General features: G+C 41.8%; 1 protein-coding gene across 5 annotated transcripts in view; it reads right to left on the bottom strand.

Annotated features, from left to right (window-relative positions):
* CEP97 (centrosomal protein 97) overlaps positions 1-25,623 on the bottom strand; it is a 66,771-nt gene that overhangs the window by 32,189 nt on the left and 8,959 nt on the right. For 2 of the 5 annotated variants that reach the window (XM_017955090.3, XM_017955089.3), the window contains exons 1-4: positions 21,429-22,728; positions 3,697-3,800; positions 1,691-1,833; positions 895-1,053 (exon numbers count right to left, since the gene is read on the bottom strand). In XM_017955090.3, the coding sequence (XP_017810579.2) occupies positions 895-1,053; positions 1,691-1,833; positions 3,697-3,739 (345 nt within the window). In that variant the 5' untranslated portion in view covers positions 3,740-3,800; positions 21,429-22,728. Of the gene's footprint in view, positions 1-894; positions 1,054-1,690; positions 1,834-3,696; positions 3,801-21,428; positions 22,729-25,623 lie in introns of those variants that run through there. The other 3 variants (XM_017955088.3, XM_017955087.3, XM_009199354.4) reach the window with 3 other exon arrangements.

Below are 25,623 nucleotides of genomic sequence, written 5' to 3'. Positions count from 1 at the left end.
GGGTGCCTGTAATCACAGCTACTCAGGAGGCCCCAGAAGGCAGAAGTTGCAGTGAACTGAGATCGCGCCACTGCACTCCAGTCTGGGCAATAAGAGCAAAACTCCATCTCTCAAAAAAAAAAAAAAAAAGAAACCATAGTAATAATATATGACAGTTGGTGGTATAGAACAGAGTTTACAAGTTTAGATTAAAAGCAAACAGCCATAAAATAAATCAGTTATAGAACTAACAACAAAAAGTTTCATACTTAATTCTGGCCCTGCGACTTCCTAGCTATGTGACCTTGAGCAAGTTACTTAACTTCTCTGTGCTTCAGTTTCTTCACCTTTATAACATGCATAATGTCTATATCTACTTCATAGGCTATCACGAGATTGAATAAGTTAATACAGATAAATGCTTAGAATAGTAGCTCATACACGTTAATGGCTTAATAAAAGGCAGCTATTGGTATCATTTAATCTACTCCTCTTAGCTAGCATGCCAAAAAATAAGACACAGAAATATGTATTGATTTACCCAAAATTACACAGTTACTAAGCAGTGGAAGTAGGTCTAGAATTCAGATCTTCTGACTTTTAAAACTGCATATTCTCCCGTATAGCATTAAACATTTACTTAAAGCTTAATTCAGCATGATATAGTCTCCCTCCTAAACACTCTGGTTTGATCTACTTTTTTCTAGGTACAATATAGATTCTTTGTTCACATTTAAAAGAATATTATGCCATATTATATGTTTCAAAATGAGATTTATTTTTAGTTTATTTTAACGGAGATTAAAGCTGCAGAGTAGGAAAGGGTACTTTCACTTTTTAATTTGACTTATTTCTACACTGCTTGAATTTTTTTTTATGCAGAACAGTTTTGTAAACAAAAAAGAAACCATTCACCTTAAGATTATTTCCTGCCAAATTCAGCCATTCCAGATGAACTAGTTCCTTTAGCCCTTCCACACAGCCAATGCTATTATGAGGCAAATTTAATACGCGAAGCAACGTCAGCTTGGCCACACCCATCATCCGAACCAGCCGATTATTAGCCACTGATAACTGTAAAAAGGAAACATATTGTTATTTTTAGGAATAACATATATAAAATATTTCACATTAAAGTGATTTAAAAGGTTTTAGACGGCCAAACACTCTCAAACACCTTTTGTACATTTCACACATATTGTCTAAATATTCTACAGTATGACTATCAGTTTTTTGTTATTCTTCCTGGGCAATAGAAAATACAGATAAAGCTGAGCAATCAGACCTCCTCCAACTACTAAGACATTTAACACAGCAACAACTTGAGAATGTAAGTTCCACAAGAATAGTGTTCTTAAACTCTCAGTCAAAACTTAATACAGTGCCAGACATATAAGAGGGACTCAGTAGCCATTTCTTGAATGAAGGAATGAATGAACTCTTTACCCCCATCACGAGGTAAAAGGTTACCTTAGTAACACAGTATTTTGCCAAAAGTAAAATGCTTCCTTTTCTTAACAATGCTTCTTTTTCTCATTTACTCTCAATGTAGTACATGTATGTTCATCTTCAGAAGAAACTGTCATGTAAAAATTTAAGGCAACAATCACTGCTTTCTAGGCCTGCACAGTTACTTTTTGTCAGGTTATTTTATTGTTTTGTTTAATAATAAATTGATCCTATGTCACCATTCCCAGATTGCAATACCTACCTGTATTAATCGTCTGCATTTCTCCAGATTTTCCAATTTAATAATCTGATTTTTATCCAGAATCAAAGTGTGAATATCAGCTTCACAGGGTAAATTTGGACCTAATTTCTGTAGTCCCTGCCCTGACCAATTGACCACTGATCCTTGAAAAGAAACGGAAATGTTAGAAAACACAAATAAAATAAAACATGTACAACAGCTGAGCATAGGGGTGGAATTATAAAATATCTATGCCATTTCAAGTTTAAAAAAAAGTAGAGCATAATATCAACATTGTAAAATTAAAGCAATCTTGAGTTCTACATGACCAGATTGAATTACTCATTTTTCTTCAGAAATATCAAATTAAAACTACATTTGTGATATTCTCCTCAAGTTTCCATACTTTGGAAATCTTCATATACGTTTAAATATGAACGATTACTTCCATTTGTTGTGCCTAAGTAAAGATACTATTGTTTAAATGTTACTAAACTTTTGACTGCGATCCATCAGCTTACAACCTAACTACCAACATACCCTAAAGTGCCCAAACTATGATTTTGAAAATCAAAGTATAGTTCAACTAATTCTCCCATAAAATAGGATAATACACCCATTTTGCTAGCTTGATATGAGAATTAAAAGAGAAACCATATGAATAGTACTTAGCCCCGTTCCTGCCACAGGGCACTCAATAAAGCACTTTAGAATAACATAGACGTTCAAACCCTGGTTCCACCAGTTAACCATTGTGGTATATTAGGCAAATTATTGATTTCTTTTGGGCTCACTTTTCTACTCTGTAAAGTGGGGATAATACCTGCCTTATAAATGTAGTTCTACAGAGAAAATGAGATACTGTAAAAAAAAAAAAAAAAAAAGGCACTGAGAACATTGTCTGGGTCATACAAAGTGCTCTGTAAATGTTAACTGCTATTAACAGTTAAGTAGCCTTGGTGGGCTTGAGAGGTGTGGTTTAAGAAAAGCCGATCTCCAAAGAGGGCGGGACCAGAGAAACGGCCAATTTCAAATTTACACCCGGATCAGGACTACTGCAGGAAATAATTATGCCAGATTGCTCTCGTGGAGGATTTCAACGTTTTCCCATTGTCTAATGGCTCTTAACATGTGAGGAGTTGTGAGCCCCTCTGAAAATCTGATGAAAGGGGTGTGCTGCCTCAGAAAAGTGCACAGCCTTTGTACACAATTCCAAGGGGTCGACAGAGAGGTCTGCGAACCATCCACCAACTCTTCCCCCAAGAATTTACGGCTCCCAGAAAATGCACTCCTGGTCTAAGCCATGAAAACGGGCCTCGACCCCTGGGCCCTGTCCCCGATTTAGGACTGACTGCTGCCAAGCCTTGGAGCTGTAACCAAAACAAAAGGAGCTCGCGTCCGGCGCCCCAAAGAGGCAGGTATCTTCAGGCCACAGAAGCACCCACACACTCCTGTGCTCCACTGGGCAGCGACCAAACTCAATCCTAGGACCCGTGTGTAGAACAAGGAGTACAGAACTGTGGGCTCTGGATCATCCCCTAGATTTTATCACAGCCACTGGCCACCTGCGAGACAGGGTTCAAAGCCAGTCTAGTCAGCGGTCTCTGAGGGAAGGTTTTCCTGAACGTTCCAGGAACCAAGAAGAGAGGGGAATACGTGAAGCGAAAGAGTGAGATCCCAAACATTTCGCTTAGGCACCCAGGACTCAAAGTAAATGGCCAAGAAAGGTCATCACAGCCCGAAATCCACCGCCTCCTCAGCATCAGGAGCGCGGGAGCCAAGGCGCCGGGCCGCGCGAAGGCTTCTGGGGGCTGTAGTTCCCCGCTCGGCCCTCACCGCGACACCGGAGAGCTGGGCACTGCAGGCGAACTACAACTCCCAGAGGGTAGCGCGCCTCCGCGACGACCACAGATCCGCATCAAAAGAACTGGTCCAGAACTGCACCTCTAAACCTAGGCTTTCTCCTCTCCACTGTTTAATTCAGTTCCATGGAGTAAACCTTAGGACTCGGGTAGTGATCGCCTTACCTTCTCCGGGAGGCAAAGCCGCGTCCACGCGCGCCACCGCCATACTTGCTGCTTGCTAATAATACCAGGCAACCGTCCTCCCGCGGCTCTGTGGAGCTTGTAGTCTGAAGGAGAGAGCCGGAAACTATAACTCCCAGGATGCACGGCTCCCAGACGGCCCAATTGGCTGCTTACGCCTAATGTTGTGAAGCTGGGGTTAGAATCTGAGGATAGTGAGCTCAGGGAAGCTGGCCCACTCGCTTATTTGACAGATGAATTAACTGCGTTATTAGATGATCATTTCACTTCCTTGTCCAGGTGTTTGCGAAATTTGACACTTTTACTGTCGGGATGATTGTAAGGAAGCTACTTAATGCAGACTGAATTTGACAACTCATTGCTGGAAGTCTCTGTGGGGGCTGCTCCATTCTTTTGATAATTGTGAATAAGTTGAAAGTTTTCAACTCCGCTATAGGAATGACCGATCTTGTTGAGATCATAAAAGTGGATACATTTTATTTGAAAAATTAGTTAAGTAAAAGTAAAGTATGCCGAAATAGAAACTTTTATACAGTATGTTTAAGTGATTGTTCTTGAATATTTGACAAATCTTTTGACTTAGGGGTATAAATATGAACCAAGAACTTTTCCAGGGAGTATCCAAAATAACTTTAAAATATAATTTCCAGGCCGAGCGCAGTGGCTCACGCCTGTAATCCCAGCACTTTGGGAGGTCGAGGCAGGCTGATCACCTGAGGTCAGGAGTTCGGGACCAGCCTGGCCAACATACAGAAACCCCGTCTATAGTAAAAATACAAAAAAATTAGCCTGGCGTGGTGGTGCATGCCTGTAATCCCAGGCGCTTGGGAGGCTGAGGCAGGAGAATCGCTTGAACCCGGCAGGCAGAGGTTGTGGTGAACCGATATCGTACCATCGCACTCCAGCCTGGGCAACAAGAGTGAAACTATGTCTCCAAATATATATATATAATGATCTATTATATAATATATATATTATTTATATAAATATATTTTTATATAGTCTCCAAATTCAAGAACTACATTGCCTAGTTGGAAGGAAGCAGGCTCACACGTTTTTTTTTTCTTTAATAGAGAGAATTTTTTTTTTTTTTTTTTTTTTTTTTTTTTTTGCCCAGGCTGGCCTTGAACTCCTGAGCTCAAGTAATCCTTCTGCCTCAGACCCGCAAAATGCTGGGATTACAGGCGTGAGCGACTGCGCCGAGCCTTCTTTCTTTTGATACACTGTTACATGCTAAATGGTGTGATTGTGACTGAACTCGGTAAGATTTCAAGGAATGGAGGAAGAAATGGAATCTGGAATCTTCAGTGAAGACTTGATGGAGGAAGTAAAATGTACCCATCTTTTGATGGGTAGACTCTGAACAGTTCAAAAGTAAAAGGTGAAAAGATTAGCACAGGCTGCAGTTGGTAACAAAGTTGTGCTCACAGGAAGTGAGAAACTAAACAGAGTATACAAAAAGCTTCTGCTTTCTACTACCAGCTCTCCGATTTCCCCTTGCAACCTTTATTCTGAACTCCTCTGTTTCTGAAACAGCAGTCTCCAAAGTCTGATCATTTTTGCTTGGGAAAATCTAGTAACTCATGCTTCTAGATTTCCAGGCACTGGATTCTCTGAGCATTCCCTCTTTCCTGGGTTCTCCTATCTCTCTACACTTGTTTTAACTCCTTTCAATCCTTGTTTCCTGCTGTTTTGGTCTAAAGACAAATTTCCTAGTTCTGAAGGGGTAATTAAGACTAGGATTGTTTTCCTTTTAACCAAGAAACTCCTTACCTAGAAAACACAATCTTACTATATGTGTAAGAACAAAGCAAGGACTGATTTGTCCACTGTTGTATCCTTGCAAGTTGGCACAGGTTGGCAGGTAAAAATGACCTACTTTCTGTAGAAGTAGAAGCCTATTCTTCACATGTAAGCTGTGATTACTATTTTATCACATCTTAAATATGTAAATCTCAGGCTGCGCATGGTGACTCACGCTTGTAATCCCAGCACTTTGGGAGGCTGAGGCGGGAGGATCACCTGAGGTCAGGGGTTCGAAACCAGCCTGGCCAACATGGCAAAACCCCATCTCTACTAAAAATACAAAATTAGCCGGGCATGGTTGCACATGCCTGTAATCCCAGCTACTTGGGAGGCTGAGGCAGGAGAATCGCTTGAACCTAGGAGGCGGAGGTTGCAGTGAGCCGAGATCATGCCACTGCACTCCAGCCTGGACAGTAAGAGCAAAACTCCATCTCAAAAAAAAAAAAAAAAAAAGGGAAGGGGAAGGGGAAGAGAAGGGAGAGGGAGGGAGGAAGGAAGGGAAGGGAAGGGAAGGCAAGGAAAGGGAAGGAAAGGGAAGGGAAGGGAAAAAGCAAGCCTGAATACTGCCTCTGCTAACCCTTATTCCCTGGAATAGGCCATAGGGATCTGGGGGAAAGGGTTTACAGTTCTTTCCAATTAAGCAAGGTAATTACTTGGTAGGGAGGTCCTGGAAGCTTCAAAGGTACTTAAGAAGCACAGGTTCCTGCAAGTTCATAGCAATAGCAGAAACATTGTTTACCTGGTTCATCTGCCCTGGAATCCAGAGGAAAGGGCCAAAGGACTCTTTTTATGCAGCTAAGTATAGTCACGGCTTTTAAAGTGAGTAGCCAGATGTTCCTGGGCAAGGTCTCCCATGCCCAAGTGACTCAGCAACCCTTTAAAATTACTGCACAGAAATTCTTTTGCGCTTCAAATAATAGCTTTTACGCCTAAAATAAAATTGCTACACTTTAAACTGCCTCATTTTGTATGTATGTTAAACCCTATAAGCTCAAACCAAATTAGGATTCTACTAATTAAGACTATGAACCTCTCAGTAAGGTAACGTCTCTCTGGCAGGCCCAGGCCCTGTGAGAAAGACTTTCCTATCAACACAGTATACTTGATCCCTACAACAGCTGATTACCCTGATCTTTGCCATCTCTAATTCATCTGCCCACAGTTACTGGCATGATCTAAGTAAAACAATGCCTTTTAACATGTTATTCCCCTCTCAAAAACTTCTCACTTGAAGTTCAACTTGCAAGGGCCACCATAATCTGGCTTCACCTTACCTCCCACCGTTCATCCCACTGGTTTTCATTTGGTGTTTTTGAGTGAGGGATTGATATAATGATACTTGTGTTGTAGAAAGGTTAAACTGCTCATATAACAAGGATGAATTGAAAGGAAGAAGGCAGTAAGGAGACTGTCGTAATAGAGGCTGGTAACCTTCAATGGCAGTTTCAGGAGAGTATTATAAACAAGTTTAGAGAACAGGAAGTTAAGAGACTAGGTAGACAAGAAACTGGAACATTTGTGGATGGTACAATTTACCTTGAGAAAATGAAGGTGGTTTTCTAATTAGGATTGAAATCATATTTGAAAGAAGTAAATATAACTTTGAAGTTTTCATTCAAGTTTTAAAATGAAGAAGTTACTAATGTAAAGAATTTTGACACTGTAAAGATTTGGAAACTATGAGAATTTTTTTAACAATAAAAAATCTTTTTTTTAAAATTTTTTTATTTTTTTTGACACAGGGTCTTGCTTTGTTGCCCTGACTCGAGTGCAGTGGCACAGTCCTGGCTCACTACAGCCTCGACCTCCTGGGCTCAAACAATCCTCCCACTTCAGCCTTCTGAGTAGCTGAGACTACAGGTGTACACCACCACACCTGGCTAATTTTTTTTTTTTTGTAGACAGAGGTCTCATCATGTTGCAATCCTCCTGCCTTAGCCTCCCAAATTGCTGGGATTATAGGCGGCCACCATGCCTGGTTTAACAATAAAAAATCTTCATGCAAAGGTTTAGGTGCATAAAATTATAAATATCTCCTTCCTTGATTAATATTCATATGTAGACTCTTCTGGTCCTGCTTCCTTATCTATGACCTATGGAATGGAAAGAGAGATTGCCAATATTCACAGGTTATCCAGGTGCCCCAAATGAGATTAACTTTCTTCATTATTAGTTATTATTATTATTATTATTTATCTCCTGCTATGCGGTAGGCTTTGTGATAACTTGTTTACATATATCGACTCTAATTTTCACAAAATCCTTACAAGTAGACGCCAAGAGGTTATGTTACAGTTGTTGGAAACAATATAGGACACCCAGTTAAACTTGAATTTCAGATAACAGTGAATAATGTTTTAATATAAGTATGTCCCAAGTATTCATGTTTTGTTGCAGTATACATCTTATGTAATACATGCAATATTTAGGACATAGCTATACATAGAAAAGTGTTGTTTATCCAAAATTCAAATTCAACTGGTGTCTTATATTTTTATTTGCATTTATATGTATTTTGTTAATTTACAGCAACCTAAAAAGAAGGACAGACAGAATTTTGGTTTTGTTTGTTTGTTTTCTGAGACGGAGTCTTGCTCCGTAGCACAGGCTGGAGTGCAGTGGCACAATATCAGCTCACTGCAACCTCTGCCTCTCGGGTTCAAGAGATTCTTCTGCCTCAGCCTACCAAGTAGCTGAGACTACAGGTGCCCACCACAATGCCCGGGTAACGTTTGTTTTTGTTTTGTTTTGTTTTGTTGAGACAGGGTCTCACTCTGTCGCCCAGATTGGAGTGCAGTGGCGCAATCTCAGCTCACTGCAACCTCCGGCTCCTGGGTTCAAGCAATTCCTCAGCCTCAGCCTCTTGAGTAGCTGGGATCACAGGCATGAGCCACCCCACGCCCAGCCAGAATTTTGAATTCATGTTCAACTACATATTAAACTTTTCAGTGAGGCGCAGTAGCTCACACTTGTAATCCCAACACTTTGGAAGTCCTAGGTGGATGGATCACCTGAGGTCAGAAGTTTGAGACTAGCCTGGCCAACATGGTGAAATCCTGTCTCTACTAAAAATACAAAAATCAGCCGGGCATAGTGGTAGGCACCTGTAATCCCAGCTACTCTGGAGGCTGAAGCAGGAGAATCGCTTGAACCTGAGAGGCAGGTTGCAGTGAGCTGAAATCTTGCCACTGCACTCCAGCCTGGGTAACAGAACAAGACTCCATCTCAAAAACAAACAAACAAACCAAAAAAAGAAATAAATAAACTTTCCAATGACTGATGTAAAAATATTATTGCTGCAGTTTTTTTTTAATTTCTTAACTTTTTAATACACATGGGGTCTCACTATATTGCCCAGGCCAGTCTCGAACTCCTGGGCTCAAGAAGTCCTCCTGCCTCAGCCTCTCAAAGTGCTAAGATTACAGGTGTGAGCTACCACACCTGGACAGATGCACATTTTACTTTCGTAATTATAGCCTTAATGAATATGTTTATAGACATATATATATTCATATTTGTGTTTAGAAAGAATTCTGGAAGGAGCCACAAGAAACTATTAACTGTAGTTGCCTGAGGGAAGGGTGAAATGTAAATGGGACAGAGGGATTGATGAGGAACAGAGCTGGGGAGAAATTTTGCACTGAATATATTTATGTATTTTTAAATCATATGAATATTTTGCCTATTCAAAATAGTACATTTTAAAATAAAAGAAAAGAAAAATCAGTTTTGCAAGCCAGGTACAATGGCATGCAACCATAGTCCCAGCTCCTCTGGAGGCTGAAGCAAGAAGAAGGCCTGAGCCCAGGAGTCTGAGGTGTAGAGCCCTACGATCATGCCTGTGAAAGGCCCCTGCACCATGACCTGCGCAACACAGTGTGAAATTAAATAATTTAAACTTAAAGCTGTTGGAAATTTAAAATATTTTCCGCCTTGAGAGGAATGTGGCTATGTGGCCTGAATCACAGAGCATGAAGCTACAACTTCTGCTTCTCCGATTATAGATTAAATCTCATCTTCATTCTTGTCCTGCAAATGATTAGGAAAAACTGAATGGTACTAGAAGTAGCAAGACCTTATCTCTAAAAATAGTAATAATTTTTAAAAATCAGTTTTTCATAATGGCAGCAGACAAAAAATTATCACTGCAGTGTCTATGGCTAACAAAAGGCCCCAGAGAAAATAGAGCCCAAAATCCATGACAATGGAAAGAAACCACAATGTAAGAAATGCTTGTGAACAGTTATGTTTGAGTCAGAATGGGAATGGTGATGTTTTGCTGGGTACCAACTAGCACACCTGGTTAATGGAAAGATAACCAAGGTGTAAGTTTTTTGTCTTTTTTTTTTTTCCAGCAAATTGCAATACAGTGAGTATACTATGATTCTAGTTTTTTTTTTTTAATTATATATCAGGAAAGTGTGAAAAAATTTAATGAAGTCTGAACGATGGAGACCCCAGACACAGAGCCTATTTAGCATACTGAAGGAGGACTAGGCTCCAAAGCTAGACCATGGAAGAATCCCATTATTGTCAGTTACCAGCCGCGTAATCTTGACTTGTGATTCAAACTCTGTGGTCTGCCCTATGAAAAATGGTAATATTAATCATTCCCCAATTATATCACTATTGTGATAATCCAATCAATTAAATACTGTTAGAAATCCAAATAGTGCCTAACATGTGGAAAATACTCATTAAAAGGTACTGATTTTTTGTTGTTGTTGTTGTTGCTGAGACAGAGTTTCAGTATTGTTGCCCAGGCTGGTGTGCAATGGCGTGATCTTTGCTCACTGCAACCTCTGCCTCCCAGGTCCAAACAATTCTCCTGCCTCCACCTCCCAAGTAGCTGGGATTACAGGCATACCACAATACACCTGACTAATTTTGTATTTTCAGTAGAGATGGGGTTTCACCACGTTGGTCAAGCTGGTCTCAAACTCCCAACCTCACATGATCCTTCTGCCTCGGCCTCCCAAAGTGCTGGGATTACAGGCGTGAGCCACCATGCCCGGGAAAAGGTACCGATTTTTAAATTGTTGCTAAGGTGGCACTGTCCAATAGAAACAGGTATACCTCATATGAAATTTTAAGTTTTCTAATAGCCATATTTTTAAAAGACAAAATATATTTTATTTATTCATATTAGCATTTCAAAATATAAACAATATTAAAAATGAGATATTTTGCATTCTTTTAATTTTTTTCTTTTTCTTTTTTTTTTTTTTTTTTTTGTGATGGAGTTTCACTCTTGTTGCCCAGGCTAGAGTACAATGGAGCAATCTCAGCTCACTGCAACCTCCGTCCCCACCCCACAGAGTCAAGCGATTCTCTTGCCTCAGCCTCCCGAGTAGCTGAGATTCCAGGCTGTGCGACACCATGCCCAGCTAATTTTTGTATTTTTAGTAGAGACAGGGTTTTACCATGTTGGCCAGGCGGGTCTCTAACTCCTGACCTCAAGTTATCCGCCCACCTCAGCCTCCCAAAGTGCTGGGATTACAGGCATGAACCACTGTGCCCAGCTCCTAAATTTTCAATTGAGAATATAATGAATCATTTTTTTAACAGTTCTACTGCCTTTCAGAAAATCTTCAAAAGAGATTAAATAGAAACGTCAAGGATTCCTTTATGCTTTTAAACAAAACACAACTTCTGGTTTGTTTACTTTAGTATTTATTTAGTTTACCTAAATAACCTGAAAAATATTCTTGAAATTAATTTATACATCCAACTTTTTTTTTCTTATATTTAGCTGATATACAGGGGGGAAAATAAAATGAATATTTTAGAATCTCATCTTGAGTTGGGTAATTCTTCATTTTTCTGGCCCTGACATTGCACTCTTTTTTTTTTTTTTTTTTTTTTTTGAGACAGTCTCCCAACAGTCCAGGCTGGAGTGCAGTGGCGCAATCTCCGCTCACTGCAACCTCCGCTTCTCAGGCTCAAGTAATCCTCCTTTCAGCCTCCAAAGTAGCTGGGACTACAGGTGCGAGCCACCACTCCCAGCTATTTTTTTGTATTTTCAGTACAGATGGGGCTTCACCATGTTGGCCAGGCTGGTCTCGAATTCCTAGCTTCAAGTCATCTGCCCGCCTCGGCCTCCCAAGGTGCTAGCATTACAGGCCTGAGCCACCATGCCCAGCTGACATTGCATTCTATTTAAGATTCCTGCTTTAAACATGTTCTGACTAGGCCGGATGCGGTGGCCCATGCCTTTAATTCCAGCGCTTTGGGAGGCCAAGGCAGGGGATCGCTTAAGCCCAGGAATCCAAGACCAGCCAGGGCAATATAGAGAGATCCTGTCTCTGCAAAACGTAAAATGAATTAGCCGAGTATGGTGGCACGAGCCTGTGGGCCCAGCTACTGGGGAGGCTGTGGTGGAAGGATTGCTCAGGCCAGAGTTTGAGGCTGCAGTGAGCTGTGATCATGCCATTGCAGTTCAGCCTTGGTGATGGAGTGAGATCCTGTATCAAAACTAAAAAACTGTTCTGTCCATCCTCCTGAAATCTCACTGGTTTCAGGGATGACAGGTTGGTAGTTTACCTCTAGAGGACTAGTGAAAGCAATTATTCACTGGTCCCCCAACCTGTGTTGTTTTTCTCTCCCTCAAAGAGCTTCCTGTTTGTCATGCAAGAAGCCTGGATAGAACTTCATTATAACATAGCAAAGTAATTAACCCTATGTCTAAATACTGTGGAATTTTGTTGTTGAAATTCTTTGACTTTGGTTTTAAATTTCTTTTTGGTTTACTGACCACTTCTGAAAGACCATAATCTACAAAAGTTGTGGCCCCTCTTCTAGACAAGTGCACGGAGAACACACATAAAACTGTCAGTATATAACCTTTCCTACTGTTTGGTTTTTACTATTGTGTAACACCTACTCAAAAGCATCATTCTTTCTGACTTCAGAGCAATTGACTTTTTATTTTATTGTGGTTTCTGATTGTATGAGCAATATATGGTTTTTTTCCAACATTCAGTAAAACAAAATAATACATAAAATACAAAGTAAAAGTTTTTATAATCTCACCCCTTAGAGATGCATTGTGTAATACAGTAGCTAATATCCACATTTGCCTGCTGAGCACTGGAAATGTGGCTAGTCCTAAATGAGATGTGCTATAAGTGTAAAATATATACCGGATTTCAAAGACTTAATTAAAAATAAGAATGCAAGGCTGAGCAACATGGCAAAACTCCGTCTGTAGTAAAAATACAAAAACTAGCTGGGCATGGTGGTGTGTGCCTGTAGCCCCAGCCACTCAGGAGGCAGGTGGGAGGATTGCTTGAGCCCAGGAAGTTGAGGTTGCTGTGAGCCGAGATTGGGCCACTGCACTCCAGCCTGGGCAACAGAGCAAGACCTTGCCTCAAAAAAAATAAAATAAAATCACAGCTACTTGGGAGGCTGAAACAGGGGAATCGCTTGAACCCAGCACAGGGTGTGGGAGGGGAGTGAGCCGAGATTTCGCCATTGCACTCCCGCCTGGGCGACAGAATGAAACTCCATCTCAAAAAAACAGAAAAGAAAAACAAAGAAAATTAAGTGAATAAGTTCTTTATTTTTTACAGAACAATATGAATATATTTTTTAAATTCTAACTTTAATTTCTACCTGGAAGATTTCTAGTGCTTAAAAGCTTCGGCACATTATAAGAGTGGTAGTTTTGCTCTTTCCTCCCACCTTTGACTTGATTCATTTTTTTAATTAAAATTGTTTTTATTTTTTAATTTATTATTTTTATAGAAACAGGGTCTCACTATGTTGCCCAGGCTGGTCTTGAACTCCTGGCCTCAAGCAATCGTCCTGACTCAGCCTCCTAAGGTGCTGAGATTACAGCTATGAGCTATCACACCTGGGTGATTATTCTTTTCTGAGACGGAGTTTCACTGTTGTTGACAAGGCTGGAGTGCAATGGTGCCATCTGGCTCACCACAACCTCTGTCTCCTGGGTTCAAGCAATTCTCCTGCCCCAGCCTCTCAAGTAACTGGGATTACAGGCATGCACCACCACGCCCCGCTAATTTTGTACGTTTAGTAGAGACCTCGTTCCTCCATGTTGGTCGGGCTGGTCTTGAACTCCCAATCTTAGGTGATCTGCCTGCCTTGGCCTCCCAAAGTGCTGGGATTACAGGCGTGAGCCACCGCTAGCCTGGCCCTTTTTTTTTTTTTTTTGAGACGGAGTCTCGCTGTTGCCCAGGCTGGAGTACAGTGGCCCGATCTGGGCTCACTGCAAGCTCCGCCTCCCGGGTTCACAACATTCTCCTGCCTTAGCCTCCCAAGTAGCTGGGACTGCAGGCGCCCACCACCACACCCGGCTAATTTTTTGTATTTTCGGTAGAGACAGGGTTTCACAGTGTTAGCCAGCATGGTCTCGATCCCCGACCTCGTGATCCGCCTGCCTCGGCCTCCCAAAGTGCTGAGATTACAGGCGTGAGCACCACGCCCGGCCGCCCTTTTTTTTTTTTTTTTTTTTTAATGATGAGGTATGATGGTAAATTTATGGGTGAACTTGGCTGGGCCATGGTGCCCATCTATGAGGTCAAACGTTATTCTGAATGTCTCTGTGAAGGTGGTCTTGCGATAATGTGGGTGTGCCTTTTCCAATCAGTTGAACTGAGTAGAAGACTGACCTCTCCTGAGCCAAAAGGAATTCTGCAACAGACAGCCTTTCAGATTTGAATCACAGCATTGGCTGTTATCTGGGTCTCTAGCCTGCTGGTTCACCCTGAAGTTTTTGAATTTGCCAGCCTCCATAATAATGTGAGCCAATTCTAGCCAGGTGCAGTGGCTCACGCCTGTAATCCCAACACTTTGGGAGGCCGAGGTGGGCAGATCACGAGGTCAGCAGTTTGAGACCAGCCTGGCCAACATTGTGAAACCCCGTCTCTACTAAAAATACAAAAATTAGCCAGGCATGGTGGCAGGCGCCTGTAATCCCGGCTACTCTGGAGGCTGAGGCAGGAGAATCGCTTGAACCCAGCAGGCGGACGTTGTAGTGAGCCAAGACCACCCATTATACTCCAGCCTGGGTTACAGAGTGAGACTCCATCTCAAATAAATAATAATAATAATAATAATATAAGCCAATTTCTTAAAACAAACCATACACAGACCAGGCACGGTGGCTCACTATAATCCCAGAACATTGGGAGGCCCAGGCAGGGGGATCATCTGAGGTCAGGAGTTTGAGACCAGCCTGGCCAACATGGTGAAATCCTGTCTCTACTAAAAAATACAAAAAAATGGCCAGGCGTGGTACGTCACGCCTGTAATTCCAGCACTTTGGGAGGCCGAAGTGGGTGGATCACAAAGTCAGGAGTTCAAGACCAGCCTGGCCAATATGGTGAAACCCCATCTATACACATACACACACACACACACACACACACACACACACTAGCCCAGCGTGGTGGCTCACGCCTGAAGCTGAGGCAGGAGAATCGCTTGAACCCAGGAGGTGGACGTTGCAGTGAGCCAAGATCGCACCACTGCACTCCAGTCTGAGCGACAAACGAGACTCTGTCTCAAAGAGAGAGAAAAAAAAGCCGGGCCTGGTGGCGGGTGCCTGTAATCCCAACTGCTTGGGAGGCTGAGGCAGGAGAATTGCTTGAACCAGGGAGGCGGAGGTTGCAGTGAGCTGAGATCATGCCATTGCACTCCAGCCTGGGCGACAGAGCCAGACTCGGTCTCAAAAAATAAATAAATAAATCATACGCACACATACCTATCCCACTGGTTGTTTCTCTGAAGAACCCTGACTAATACAAGGTGGTATACAACGGGGTAATCAACTTCTAAACAGCGTTTAAATACTGAAGTCTTTCCTTCAGAAATTATATGTAATCGTCCACCTCATTTGGGGTTCCACTGACTGACATCAGTTAGAGCTAAGAAAAATTTGGTCAATTAATGAAGATAATTTCTCTGAAGAGAAAGAAAATTCACAGTATAGGTGAATTATGTGCCTCTCATAACAAAAGAGCTGATCCACTATGGCATATACGGGTCTAGCTAATCTAAGCATTCTAACCACAATGATTATTAGAACAGCTTTCTTACAAATCTACTTGTGCGTAGAATATTACACAAGTTTTAAAACCTAATTTAATCTGAAGGAAAATCTCCAAAGGAGTTGAAATATAATTTTAGACTTTATTTTCCTCCTTCAAGATATACATTATTTTAAAACATAACATAGCATAGGGCGGATGCGGTGGCTCATGCCTGTAATCCCAGCACTCTGGGAGGCTGAGGCAGACGGATCACCTGAGGTCAGGAGTTTGAGATCGGCCTGGCCAACATGGCGAAACCCCATCTCTACGAAAAAATACAAAAATTAACTGGGTGTGGTGGCATGCACCTGTAATCCCACCTACTCGGGAGGCTGAGGCTGGAGAATCCCTTGAACCTGGGAGGCAGAGGTTGCAGTGAGCCGAGTTCGCGCCACTGCACTCCAACCTGAGCGACAGAGCAAGATTCGCTCTCAAAAAAGTAAATAAAATAGCATGGCCAGGCATGGTGATGCAGGAGAATACGGTCTGGAGGCAGGGAACCTAAGGCCGTTTCACGAACTAAATTGAAAGGAAAACCCTAACTTCCCATGCCTAAGTAGCAAAGCGACCAGAGGGTACTCCCTTGGCAAACCCCCACCTTTTATGTGCGGCAGATGGGAAATTGAAAGCACCGCTGATTGGTTGCAAAAAGCATGCTAGTGTAACTATGTAACTTCACTTCAGCCTCTGATTGTGAGCCACGTCTTCATTTGCACAGAAGTGTGACCTTTGTAACTTCAGCCTCTGATTGGCTGCATTCCATAACCAATCAGACTGATCGCGGGCCACCACTTCATTTACATGAGGCGAGCACCAAGTGGCCAATGGGAAGCCTCTAGTGGGTTACTGGACCAGGGAAGATTCTGAACTGGGGCCCTTGAGCCGCTGCTCCAGCCAGCTCCCGCACTGTGGAGTGTACTGTCATTTCAGTAAATCTCTGCTTCCCTTCTTTCGTTGCTTCATTCTTTCCTTGCTTTGCTGTGCACTTTGTCCAATTCTTTGTTCAAAACGCCAAGAACCTGGACAACTTGTAGTCAAGACCCTTTTTTTTTTTTTAAACAGACACAGTGTCTCACTATGTTGCCCAAGCTATTCTCCTGGGATCAAGCAATCCTTCTGCCATGGACTCTCAAAGTGCTGGGATTACAAGCGTGAGCCACTGTGCCCAACCTATTTTCAAGTAATATGTCTTAAACATTTTTCTGTGACCTATTTTTGGTCATGCTATATAGCCTTTAAAAATGTATGCCGGATGTGGTGGCTCACACCTGTAATCCCAGCACTTTGTGAGGTCGAGGCAGATGGATCACCTGAGGTCAGGAGTTCAAGACCAGCCTGGACAACATGGTGAAACCCCAGCTCTACTAAAAATACAAAATTAGCTGGGTATGGTGGTGCATGCCTGTAATCCCAGTTACTTTGGAGGCTGAGGCAGGGAATCACTTGAATCTTGGAGGCAGAAGTTGCAGTGAGCCAAGATTGCACCATTGCACTCCAGCCTGGGCAAGAAGAGCGAAACTCCATCACACACACAAAAAATTTTACCCTTCAGGCCGGGTGCAGTGGTTCACACCTGTAATCCCAGCACTTTGGGAGGCCAAGGTGGGTAGATCACCTGAGGTCAGGAGTTCGAGACCAGCCTGGCCAATGTGGTGGAACCCCGTCTCTTACTAAAAATATAAAAATCAGCCGAGTGTGGTGGCACACACCTGTAATCCCAGCTACTCGTGAGACTGAAACAGGAGAATCACTTGAATCAGGGAGGCGGAGGTTGCAGTGAGCCGAGGTTGTGCCACTGCACTCCAGCCTGGGTAACAGAGCGAGACTCTGCCTCAAAACAAAACAAAACAAATTTTACCTTCCAGTGAAGAGAAGATAATAGCAAACACAGAAATGTGTAATGTATATTGATGTGCTGAGTATGCTGAGAAAGGCAAATGTGTTTTTCTGTTTAGAAATTGGACTTTTAAAACTTTTTATTTAACTACAATACAAAATCTACAGCACAGAAGGAATATGAATATATGAATAATCTCTTTTAAAATACTAATTCCTTTTCTTTTTTTTTTCTTTTAATTTGAGACGGAGTGTAGCTCTTGTTGCCCAGACTGGAGTGCAATGCATGATCTCGGCTCACCACAACCTCTGCCTCCCATGTTCAAGCGATTCTCTGGCCTCGGCCTCCCCAGTAGCTGGGACTACAGACATGCGCCACCACGCCCGGCCGATACTAATTCTTTTTCATGACCTCAAATGAACAAAAATACTCAAAAAGCTGCTATGTATAGATGTTCTCCAGCAGAGGTTGGCCAACTATGGCCTGACAGCCATATCCAACCTGCTTCCTGCTTTTGTACAGTCCACAGCTAATTATGCTTTGTACATTTTTAATGGCTAGAAATTTAGTATTTTGTGACACACAAAAGTATATGAAATTCATATTTCAGTGTCCATGAGTAAAACTTTATTGGAGGCCGGGCATGGTGGCTCACACCTGTAATCCTAGCACTTTGGGAGGCCGAGGTAGGCGGATCACAAGGTCAGGAGATTGAGACCATCCTGGCTAACACGGTGAAACCCTGTCTCTACTAAAAATACAAAAAATTAGCTGGGCGTGGCAGTGGGTGCCTGTAGTCCCAGCTACTTGGGAGGCCAAGGCAGGAGAATGGCGTGAACCCGGGAGGCAGAGTTTGCAGTGAGCCGAGATCGTGCCACTGCACTCCAGTCTGGGCAACAGAGCAAGACTCTGCCTCAAAAAAAAAAAAAACTTTATTGGAATACTGCCATACTTATCCATTTATCTACTGTCTGTGGCTGCTTTTACACTATAACAGAGGAGTCAATGACAAGAGACCATTCTCATCACTTGCCACTGCTGCTATCCGTTACAAATCATAGCTACACTTTGTAACTTGGCAGCATTTTGAGTAGCATGCATATTGCCATACCTTGAAATTTTATTTATTTTTATTACTACCATATATCCATTACGTTAAAAAAAAAAAAAAAAAAAAAAAGATAGGTGTGGTGGCACACACTGTAGTCCCAGTTACTCAGAGGGTAAGGCAGCAGGATCAATTGAGGCCAGGAGTTCAAGGCTGCAGGGAGCTATGGTCACACCACTGCACTCCAGCATGGGTAACAGTAGGCCTTGTCTCTAAAAACAAAAAACTGAGAGAGAGAGAGAGAGAGAGAGAATTGGACTTAAAATATCTCATCTCTAAGGTGCAGTGAAGCATGGATTATTTTATCAAATTCGATGGCAAAGCATGGTGCTTATTATGCAAATGAAACCATATATGTGCTAAAAGAATGCCATATGTTAATATTATTAGAATAAGCAGTCATCATAATATTCCCAAATTACAGAAAATCAGTCAGAAAAGGTAAAAAAAAATTAAAGAGTATGTCAACACAGAATTTCCTCAAAAAAAAATGAAAGTGAGGCTGCAACTAAAGTAAGTTTTCAAGTGCCTCATTTGTTAGCCTAGCAAGGAAAGTCATTTATTACAGCATGTTAATTAAATGTTTGATTGAAGTAGCTGAAGAACTGTATACTTGTCCAGGTGTAGTGACTCATGCTGTAATCCCAGCACTTTGGGAGGCCAAGGCAGGAGGATCACTTGAGACCAGGAGTTCAAGACCAGCCTGGACAACATAGCAAGACCCTGTCTTTTTAAAAGAATTAATAAAATTTTAATTAAAAAATTAAAATTTAAAAAATTAAGTGTAAAAAATTTTTTAAATTAAAAAATGTTTTTAAATTAAAAATTTTTAATTAAAAAAGAAAAACTTGCTTAAAAGCATTAGCCTTTAGGTGAGAACAGCTGCTTAAAGTGTTAAGGACACAGGAAACAACATCAATAGTAAAACAAGGCAAGTTAGTCACATGAGGTAGCCTATGCCTGTAGTCCTAGCTACTAAGGGAACTGAGTCAGCCCAGGAGTTCAAATCCTGGCAACACAGGAGATCCCAACGCTGAAAAAAAAAAATTTTTTTTAATTAGGAAAAAAAAAGCAAGGCAAGTGACTTTGAATGGTTTTTCTTAGCTTGTACTGAATTGACAGGTGTTACTGATGTTGCTCATTTGTTCTATATATTCAAGGAGTCAATGATTGAATTGATTGAATAATTAGCTCCAGAAACAGGTGAGAACATTTTTAAAGAAGGTGGAAAAAACACTAATTAAGTATACCTGAAGTAGAATATCTGCTATATTGCAACTGATGATATAAAAAGAGAAAGGCTTAGCTTGACAAATTTACAATGCTTATGAAAATGTAAGGTGTTTAAATCCTGTGGTTATAACATCATTGGATTATTAAAAAACAGAGGGTTTGTGGAAAACATTTGAACTTACCATGTACAGGTATTATTGAATCTGCAGTATTAATGATAAAATTAATTCATCCTCATGGACTTAACTGTTGTCAGTCCATGAATTTTTGGTCAAAATAGCAGAATATCCTACCTTGCCCTGCCACACAGCATTTGATGACTTAGCAGTGATAACATTTTATTGTGATTTTTTTAAAGCCAAGATTGAAATTTTTCTAAATGAAAAGAATTTCTCTTAACCACTGTTACCTTTACAAATCACAAGACCTATAAATTTAGAAAGAAGACTTTATGTCTTATAAAGGCTTACAGCCAGCCGGGCGCAGTGGCTCACGCCTGTAATCCCAGCACTTTGGGAGGCTGAGGCAGGTGGATCACCTGAGGTTGGAGTTCGAGACCAGCCTGGTCAACATGGTGAAAGCCCATCTCTACTAAAAATACAAAAAAAAAAAATTAGCTGGGCATGGTGGCAGGTGCCTGTAATCCCAGCTACTCGGGAGCCTGAAACTGGGAAGAGGAGGTTGCAGTGAGCCGAGATTGTGCCATTGCACTGCAGCCTGGGTGACAAGAACAAAACTCCATCTCAAAACAAAACTCCATCTCAAAACAAAACAAAAGAAAGGCTTACAGCCTGCAAGGTGTCCATCCCATAGGCTGAGAAGAATAGCCTCCAGAGAGACTGGAGACAGGGACTTCAAAGGAGGAGTGGTTGGGGTAGGAGCTTTATGCTGAACAGTTTCGTTAAATGTACACATTCAACAGGTTACTGGAGAAACTCTGAATATTTATAAAGGTGATCCTGACACATAGGTATTGAACAAACATGCATGTAACATATGACCGATGTTCACTTTGGAGTGGAGATTTAATACTTAAATGTATTATAATTAGGTCCTATACGTCAAAAGCTCTTTTGAATACATGAAGTCATGCAAGTGTGCAGCCTCTGCAAGCCTGCCAGAATCAGTCCATGGTTGGCGGTCTTATCAGGAGAAAGTTACTGAAATCAGTCTCTTATCCAATCAAAGCTGGTGGAACAAAGATCAGTTACTCAGTGTCTGATGGTGAGCTACGGTTGTTTTAATATTGCTTATCTCTAGGCCAGTGATGGTTTAGCTGTTATAGAAAAGGAAAAACCCAGGGCCGGGCGCGGTGGCTCAAGCCTGTAATCCCAGCACTTTGGGAGGCCGAGACGGGCGGATCACGAGGTCAGGAGATCGAGACCATCCTGGCTAACCCGGTGAAACCCCGTCTCTATTAAAAAATACAAAAAACTAGCCGGGCATGGTGGCAGGCGCCTGTAGTCCCAGCTGCTCGGGAGGCTGAGGCAGGAGAATGGCGTAAACCCGGGAGGCGGAGCTTGCAGTGAGCTGAGATCCGGCCACTGCACTCCAGCCTGGGCGACAGAGCGAGACTCCGTCTCAAAAAAAAAAAAAAAAAAGAAAAGGAAAAACCCTGGGGCAGTTAGAACACAGTTTATTATTTAAGTGTGGGGATATATGACTTAACTCTTACCTGGCATGGCCTGGGGTCTTGTTTTTGATATCTTATTGACACAAAAAGTCCATTCTGTCAGTCTTAGGATCTTCTCTTCTTTAACATCAATGCTGATCGGTTGTTGTGTCTAAACTCCAAAAGGGAGGGAGTGTAATGAGGCATGTCTAACCTCCTGATCTGTTACGATTAGGAACTTCATTTTAAAGGTTTTTCTGGGGTCCCCTTGGCCATGAGGGTACGTTCATGCAGTTGGCAGAGGGCTCAGGATTTTATTTTTAGTTTACACCACTGACTGAATGACTTTGAAATTCATTTTTGCTAGTTTGCTAATTTTGATGATTTAATGATACTTCGTAATAAAGTCAACATAAATTACAAAGCAAAACCGTACTGACACGCAAAACTTATTGTGATGAAGTCATTTTGACAACCAACATTATTTGAGTCACAAGTTAAAACAAAAAGCAAGCTCTCTATCCTCACATAAGTTTGCAGCGGTTATATTTTTCAAGTTCAAACTACAGTTTTAGTGGTATTTTGCAGATCTCTGCAAACACAAAGGAAATTTCCATATTTCAAAATCCATTTAACTGTGCAATTGAGGAGCTTCTACCTAACCATCAGTTAGAAATGATTCATCTGACATGCTAAAAGGCAGATATGAAGAGAATAATGTGCTTCTGTAATTGTTTTCCAAGAGAATAATATACTTAATTTAAATCATATGCCCTTGGGTTGACATCATATTGGGCAGTGCCTGTATGTATGAAAATATATTTTTCAAAGATAAAATCTGTAAAATTTCATTACAGATCATGATTGACAGATGAACATTTGCAATAGATTTTGATAGGGAATAAGAACTTTGAAACCTAATTAAGAAAAATGTTATTCTCCATCTCCCCACAAAAAGAATTTCATTCTTCTGGTTAGCATACCTGATTTACAAAAACTTGCACTCAGTATTATTATATTTTGAATTTCATCAGTGAAAATGTTGTGGAAATTAGTTTTCCGTTTTTCTACAAGTATCTACATAATATCTTCAATTTTGCCCCTTAGCCCATAAAGCCTAAAATATTTACCTTCTGCCCTTTATAGAAAAAGTTTACTGATTCTTATTCTACGGAAAGTAAAATCTAAGTAAGAAGGTAGACAGAGGAAGAGAAGAAAGATTTTCAGCTTGGGCACAGGAGAAAGAACCAATGGGGTATGTAAAAACTAAGCTATCATTCCATACCAAATCATATTTTTAAACCATATTTTGGCCAGGCACAGTGGCTCACATCTGTAATCCCAACACTGGGAGGCTGAGGTGGGAGGATTGCTTGAAGCCAGGAGTTGGAAAGCAGCCTGAGCAACAAAGCTAAACCCTTACCTCTACAAAAAATAAAACTAGGCCAGGAGGGATGGTTCACGCCTGTAATCCCAGCACTTTGGGAGGCCTAGGCGGCTGGATCACAAGGTCGGGAGATCGAGACCATCCTGGCAAACACGGTGAAACCCCGTCTCTACTAAAAATACAAAAAAAATTAGCCGGGCGTGGTGGCGGGTGCCCGTAGTCCCAGCTTCTCGGGAGGCTGAGGCAGGAGAATGGTGTGAACCCGGGAGGCGGTGGAGCTTGCAGTGAGCAGGGATCGCGCCACTGCACTCCAGCCTGGGCGACAGAGCGAGACACCGTCAAGAAAAAAAAGAGAAAGAAAGAAAGAAAGGAAAGAAAGGAAAGAAAAAGGAAAGAAAAAGGAAAGAAAGGAAAGAAAGGAAAGGAAGAAAGGAAGAAAGGAAGAAAGGAAGGAAGAAAGGAAGAAAGGAAGAAAGGAAGAAAGAAAGAAAGGAAGAAAGAAAGAAAGAAAAGAAAGAAAGAAAGAAAAAATGAAAATAAAAATAATTAGCTAGGCACATGCTACTTGAGAGGCTGAGGTGGGAGGATCGCTTGAGCCCAAGAATTTGAGGCTGCAGTGACCTGGGATCTGTCCACTGCACTCCAGCTGGGCAACACAGGGAGACACTGTCTCAAAACAACAACAAAAACAAACCAAAAAAAACCAACCATGTTTTCTCGCACTTGCCTTTCTGAGCCAATCAGTAATACCAATTTCTTCCAGAAGATGTCTCCCTTTATTTTCCCTGAGTAATAGGAAAAATTTCAAACATACATAAAAATTCGAACAATTGTGCAATGAACATTCATTTACCTACACTTTGATTCTATGTTTTGGGGGTGATTGGGGAGACAGGGTCTGACTCTATCACCTAGGCTGGAGTACAGTGGTGTAATTAAGGCTCACTGCAACTTCTGCCTCCTGGGCTCAAGTGATCCTCCCAAATCAGGCTCCTGAGTAGCTAGGACTACAGGGAGCACGCCATAACACCCAGTTAATTTTTTTTTTTTTTTTTTTTTTTTTTGAGATGGAGTCTCGCTCTGTCGCCCAGGCTGGAGTGCAGTGGCGCGATCTGGGTTCACTGCAAGCTCCGCCTCCTGGGTTCACGCCATTCTCCTGCCTCAGCCTCCAAGGTAGCTGGGACTACAGGCGCCGGCCACCACGCCTGGCTAATTTGTTTGTATTTTTAGTAGAGATGGGGTTTCACCGTGTTTGCCAGGATGGTCTCGATCTCCTGACCTCGTGATGCACCTGCCTCGGCCTCCCAAAGTGCTGGGATTACAGGCATGAGCCACTGCACCCGGCCCACACCCAGCTAATTTTTGTATCCATCTATCCATACATCAGTCATTTATCAGTCATTTATGGTGGTGCTTTTTTTGTTTGTTTGTTATGACACAGGGTCTGGCTCTGTCACCCAGGCTGGAGTGCAGTGGCACGATCTTGCGATCTTGGCTCACTAAAACCTCCTCTTCTGGGCTCAAGCCATCCTCCCACCTCAGCCTCCCAAGTAGCTGGGACTGTAGGTATACACCACCACACCTGGCTAATTTTTGTATTTTTTGTAGAGATAAGGTTCCATCATGTTCCTCAGGCTGGTCTCCAACTCCTGGACTCAAGCCATCCACCCACCTCAGCCTCCCAAAGTGCCGCACTGAGCCCACTATGTTTTTTAGTGGACAAGTACATCTCTCCCTAAATACTTCAGCATGTATTTCATTAACTAGTGTTCAATATTTATTTAGTTTCCTTTCTGCTGAAGTAAAATTTACATACACTGAAATTTTCAAATCTTAAATGAGCAACCCCTGAGTTTGACAAACTGTATTATTAAACTAAAACTCATCAAGATATAGAAAACTGGCCGGGTGCAGTGTCTCACACCTGTAATCCCAGCACTTTGAGGGGTTGAGGCTGGTGGATCACGTGAGGCTAGGAGTTCGAGACCAGGCTGGCCAACATGGTGAAACCCAGTCTCTACTAAAAATACAAAAATTAACTGGGCCTGGTGGCAGGTGCCTGTTATCCCAGCAACCTGGGAGGCTGAGGCAGGAGAATCGCTTGAACCTGGGAGGCAGAGGTTGCAGTGAGTCGAGACTACGCCATTGTACTCCAGCTTGGGCAGCAAGAGCGAAACTCCTTCTCAAAAAAAAAAAAGATATAGAAAATTATTATTCACATGGGAAGTTCCCTCCTACCCCTTTCCAGTTAGTCCTTCCCTTCTAGATAAAGGCAACCAGTGTTCTGATTTTTTCCCCCACCTTAGGTTATTTTGCATAATGTAGAATTTGATATATATGGAATCATATGGTATGTACTTTTAATGTAAGTCTTTCAATTAATATAATGTCTAAGACTCATCCATGTTGTGTAAATCAACAGTTCATTCTACTTTATTGTTAAGTAGTAGTACATTGATATGTATTATAGTTTGCTTATATATTCATCTATTGATGGGCACCTAAGCTGTTCCTCGTATGTGTCTATTATGAATACAGCTGCTATAAGTATGGGGATTTTTTTCCCGTATTTTTTTAATTACAAAGTAATACAAGTGGTTCTTACTTTATTTTTCAGGACTGAATTGTGGGACATAAATTAATCCCAAGACACATAATAATTGTTTGAAACTTTTTATCATGGAAAAGTAGTTTAAAAGTATATAATAATATAGAGACTATTTTAATGAACCCTGGTACCTAATATCCAGCTTCAACCATTACCCACTTCTGGCCACCATCTCTCTTCCCTTCCCTTCCCCCTTCCCTTCCCCCTTCCCTTCCCCCTTCCCTTCCCCCTTCCCTTCCCCCTTCCCTTCCCCCTTCCCTTCC

Source organism: Papio anubis, chromosome 2, assembly GCF_008728515.1.
Source record: "Papio anubis isolate 15944 chromosome 2, Panubis1.0, whole genome shotgun sequence".
NCBI lineage: Eukaryota > Metazoa > Chordata > Mammalia > Primates > Cercopithecidae > Papio > Papio anubis.
Note: the sequence above shows the minus strand (reverse complement) of the source record. Positions and strands in the feature narration are given on the sequence as shown.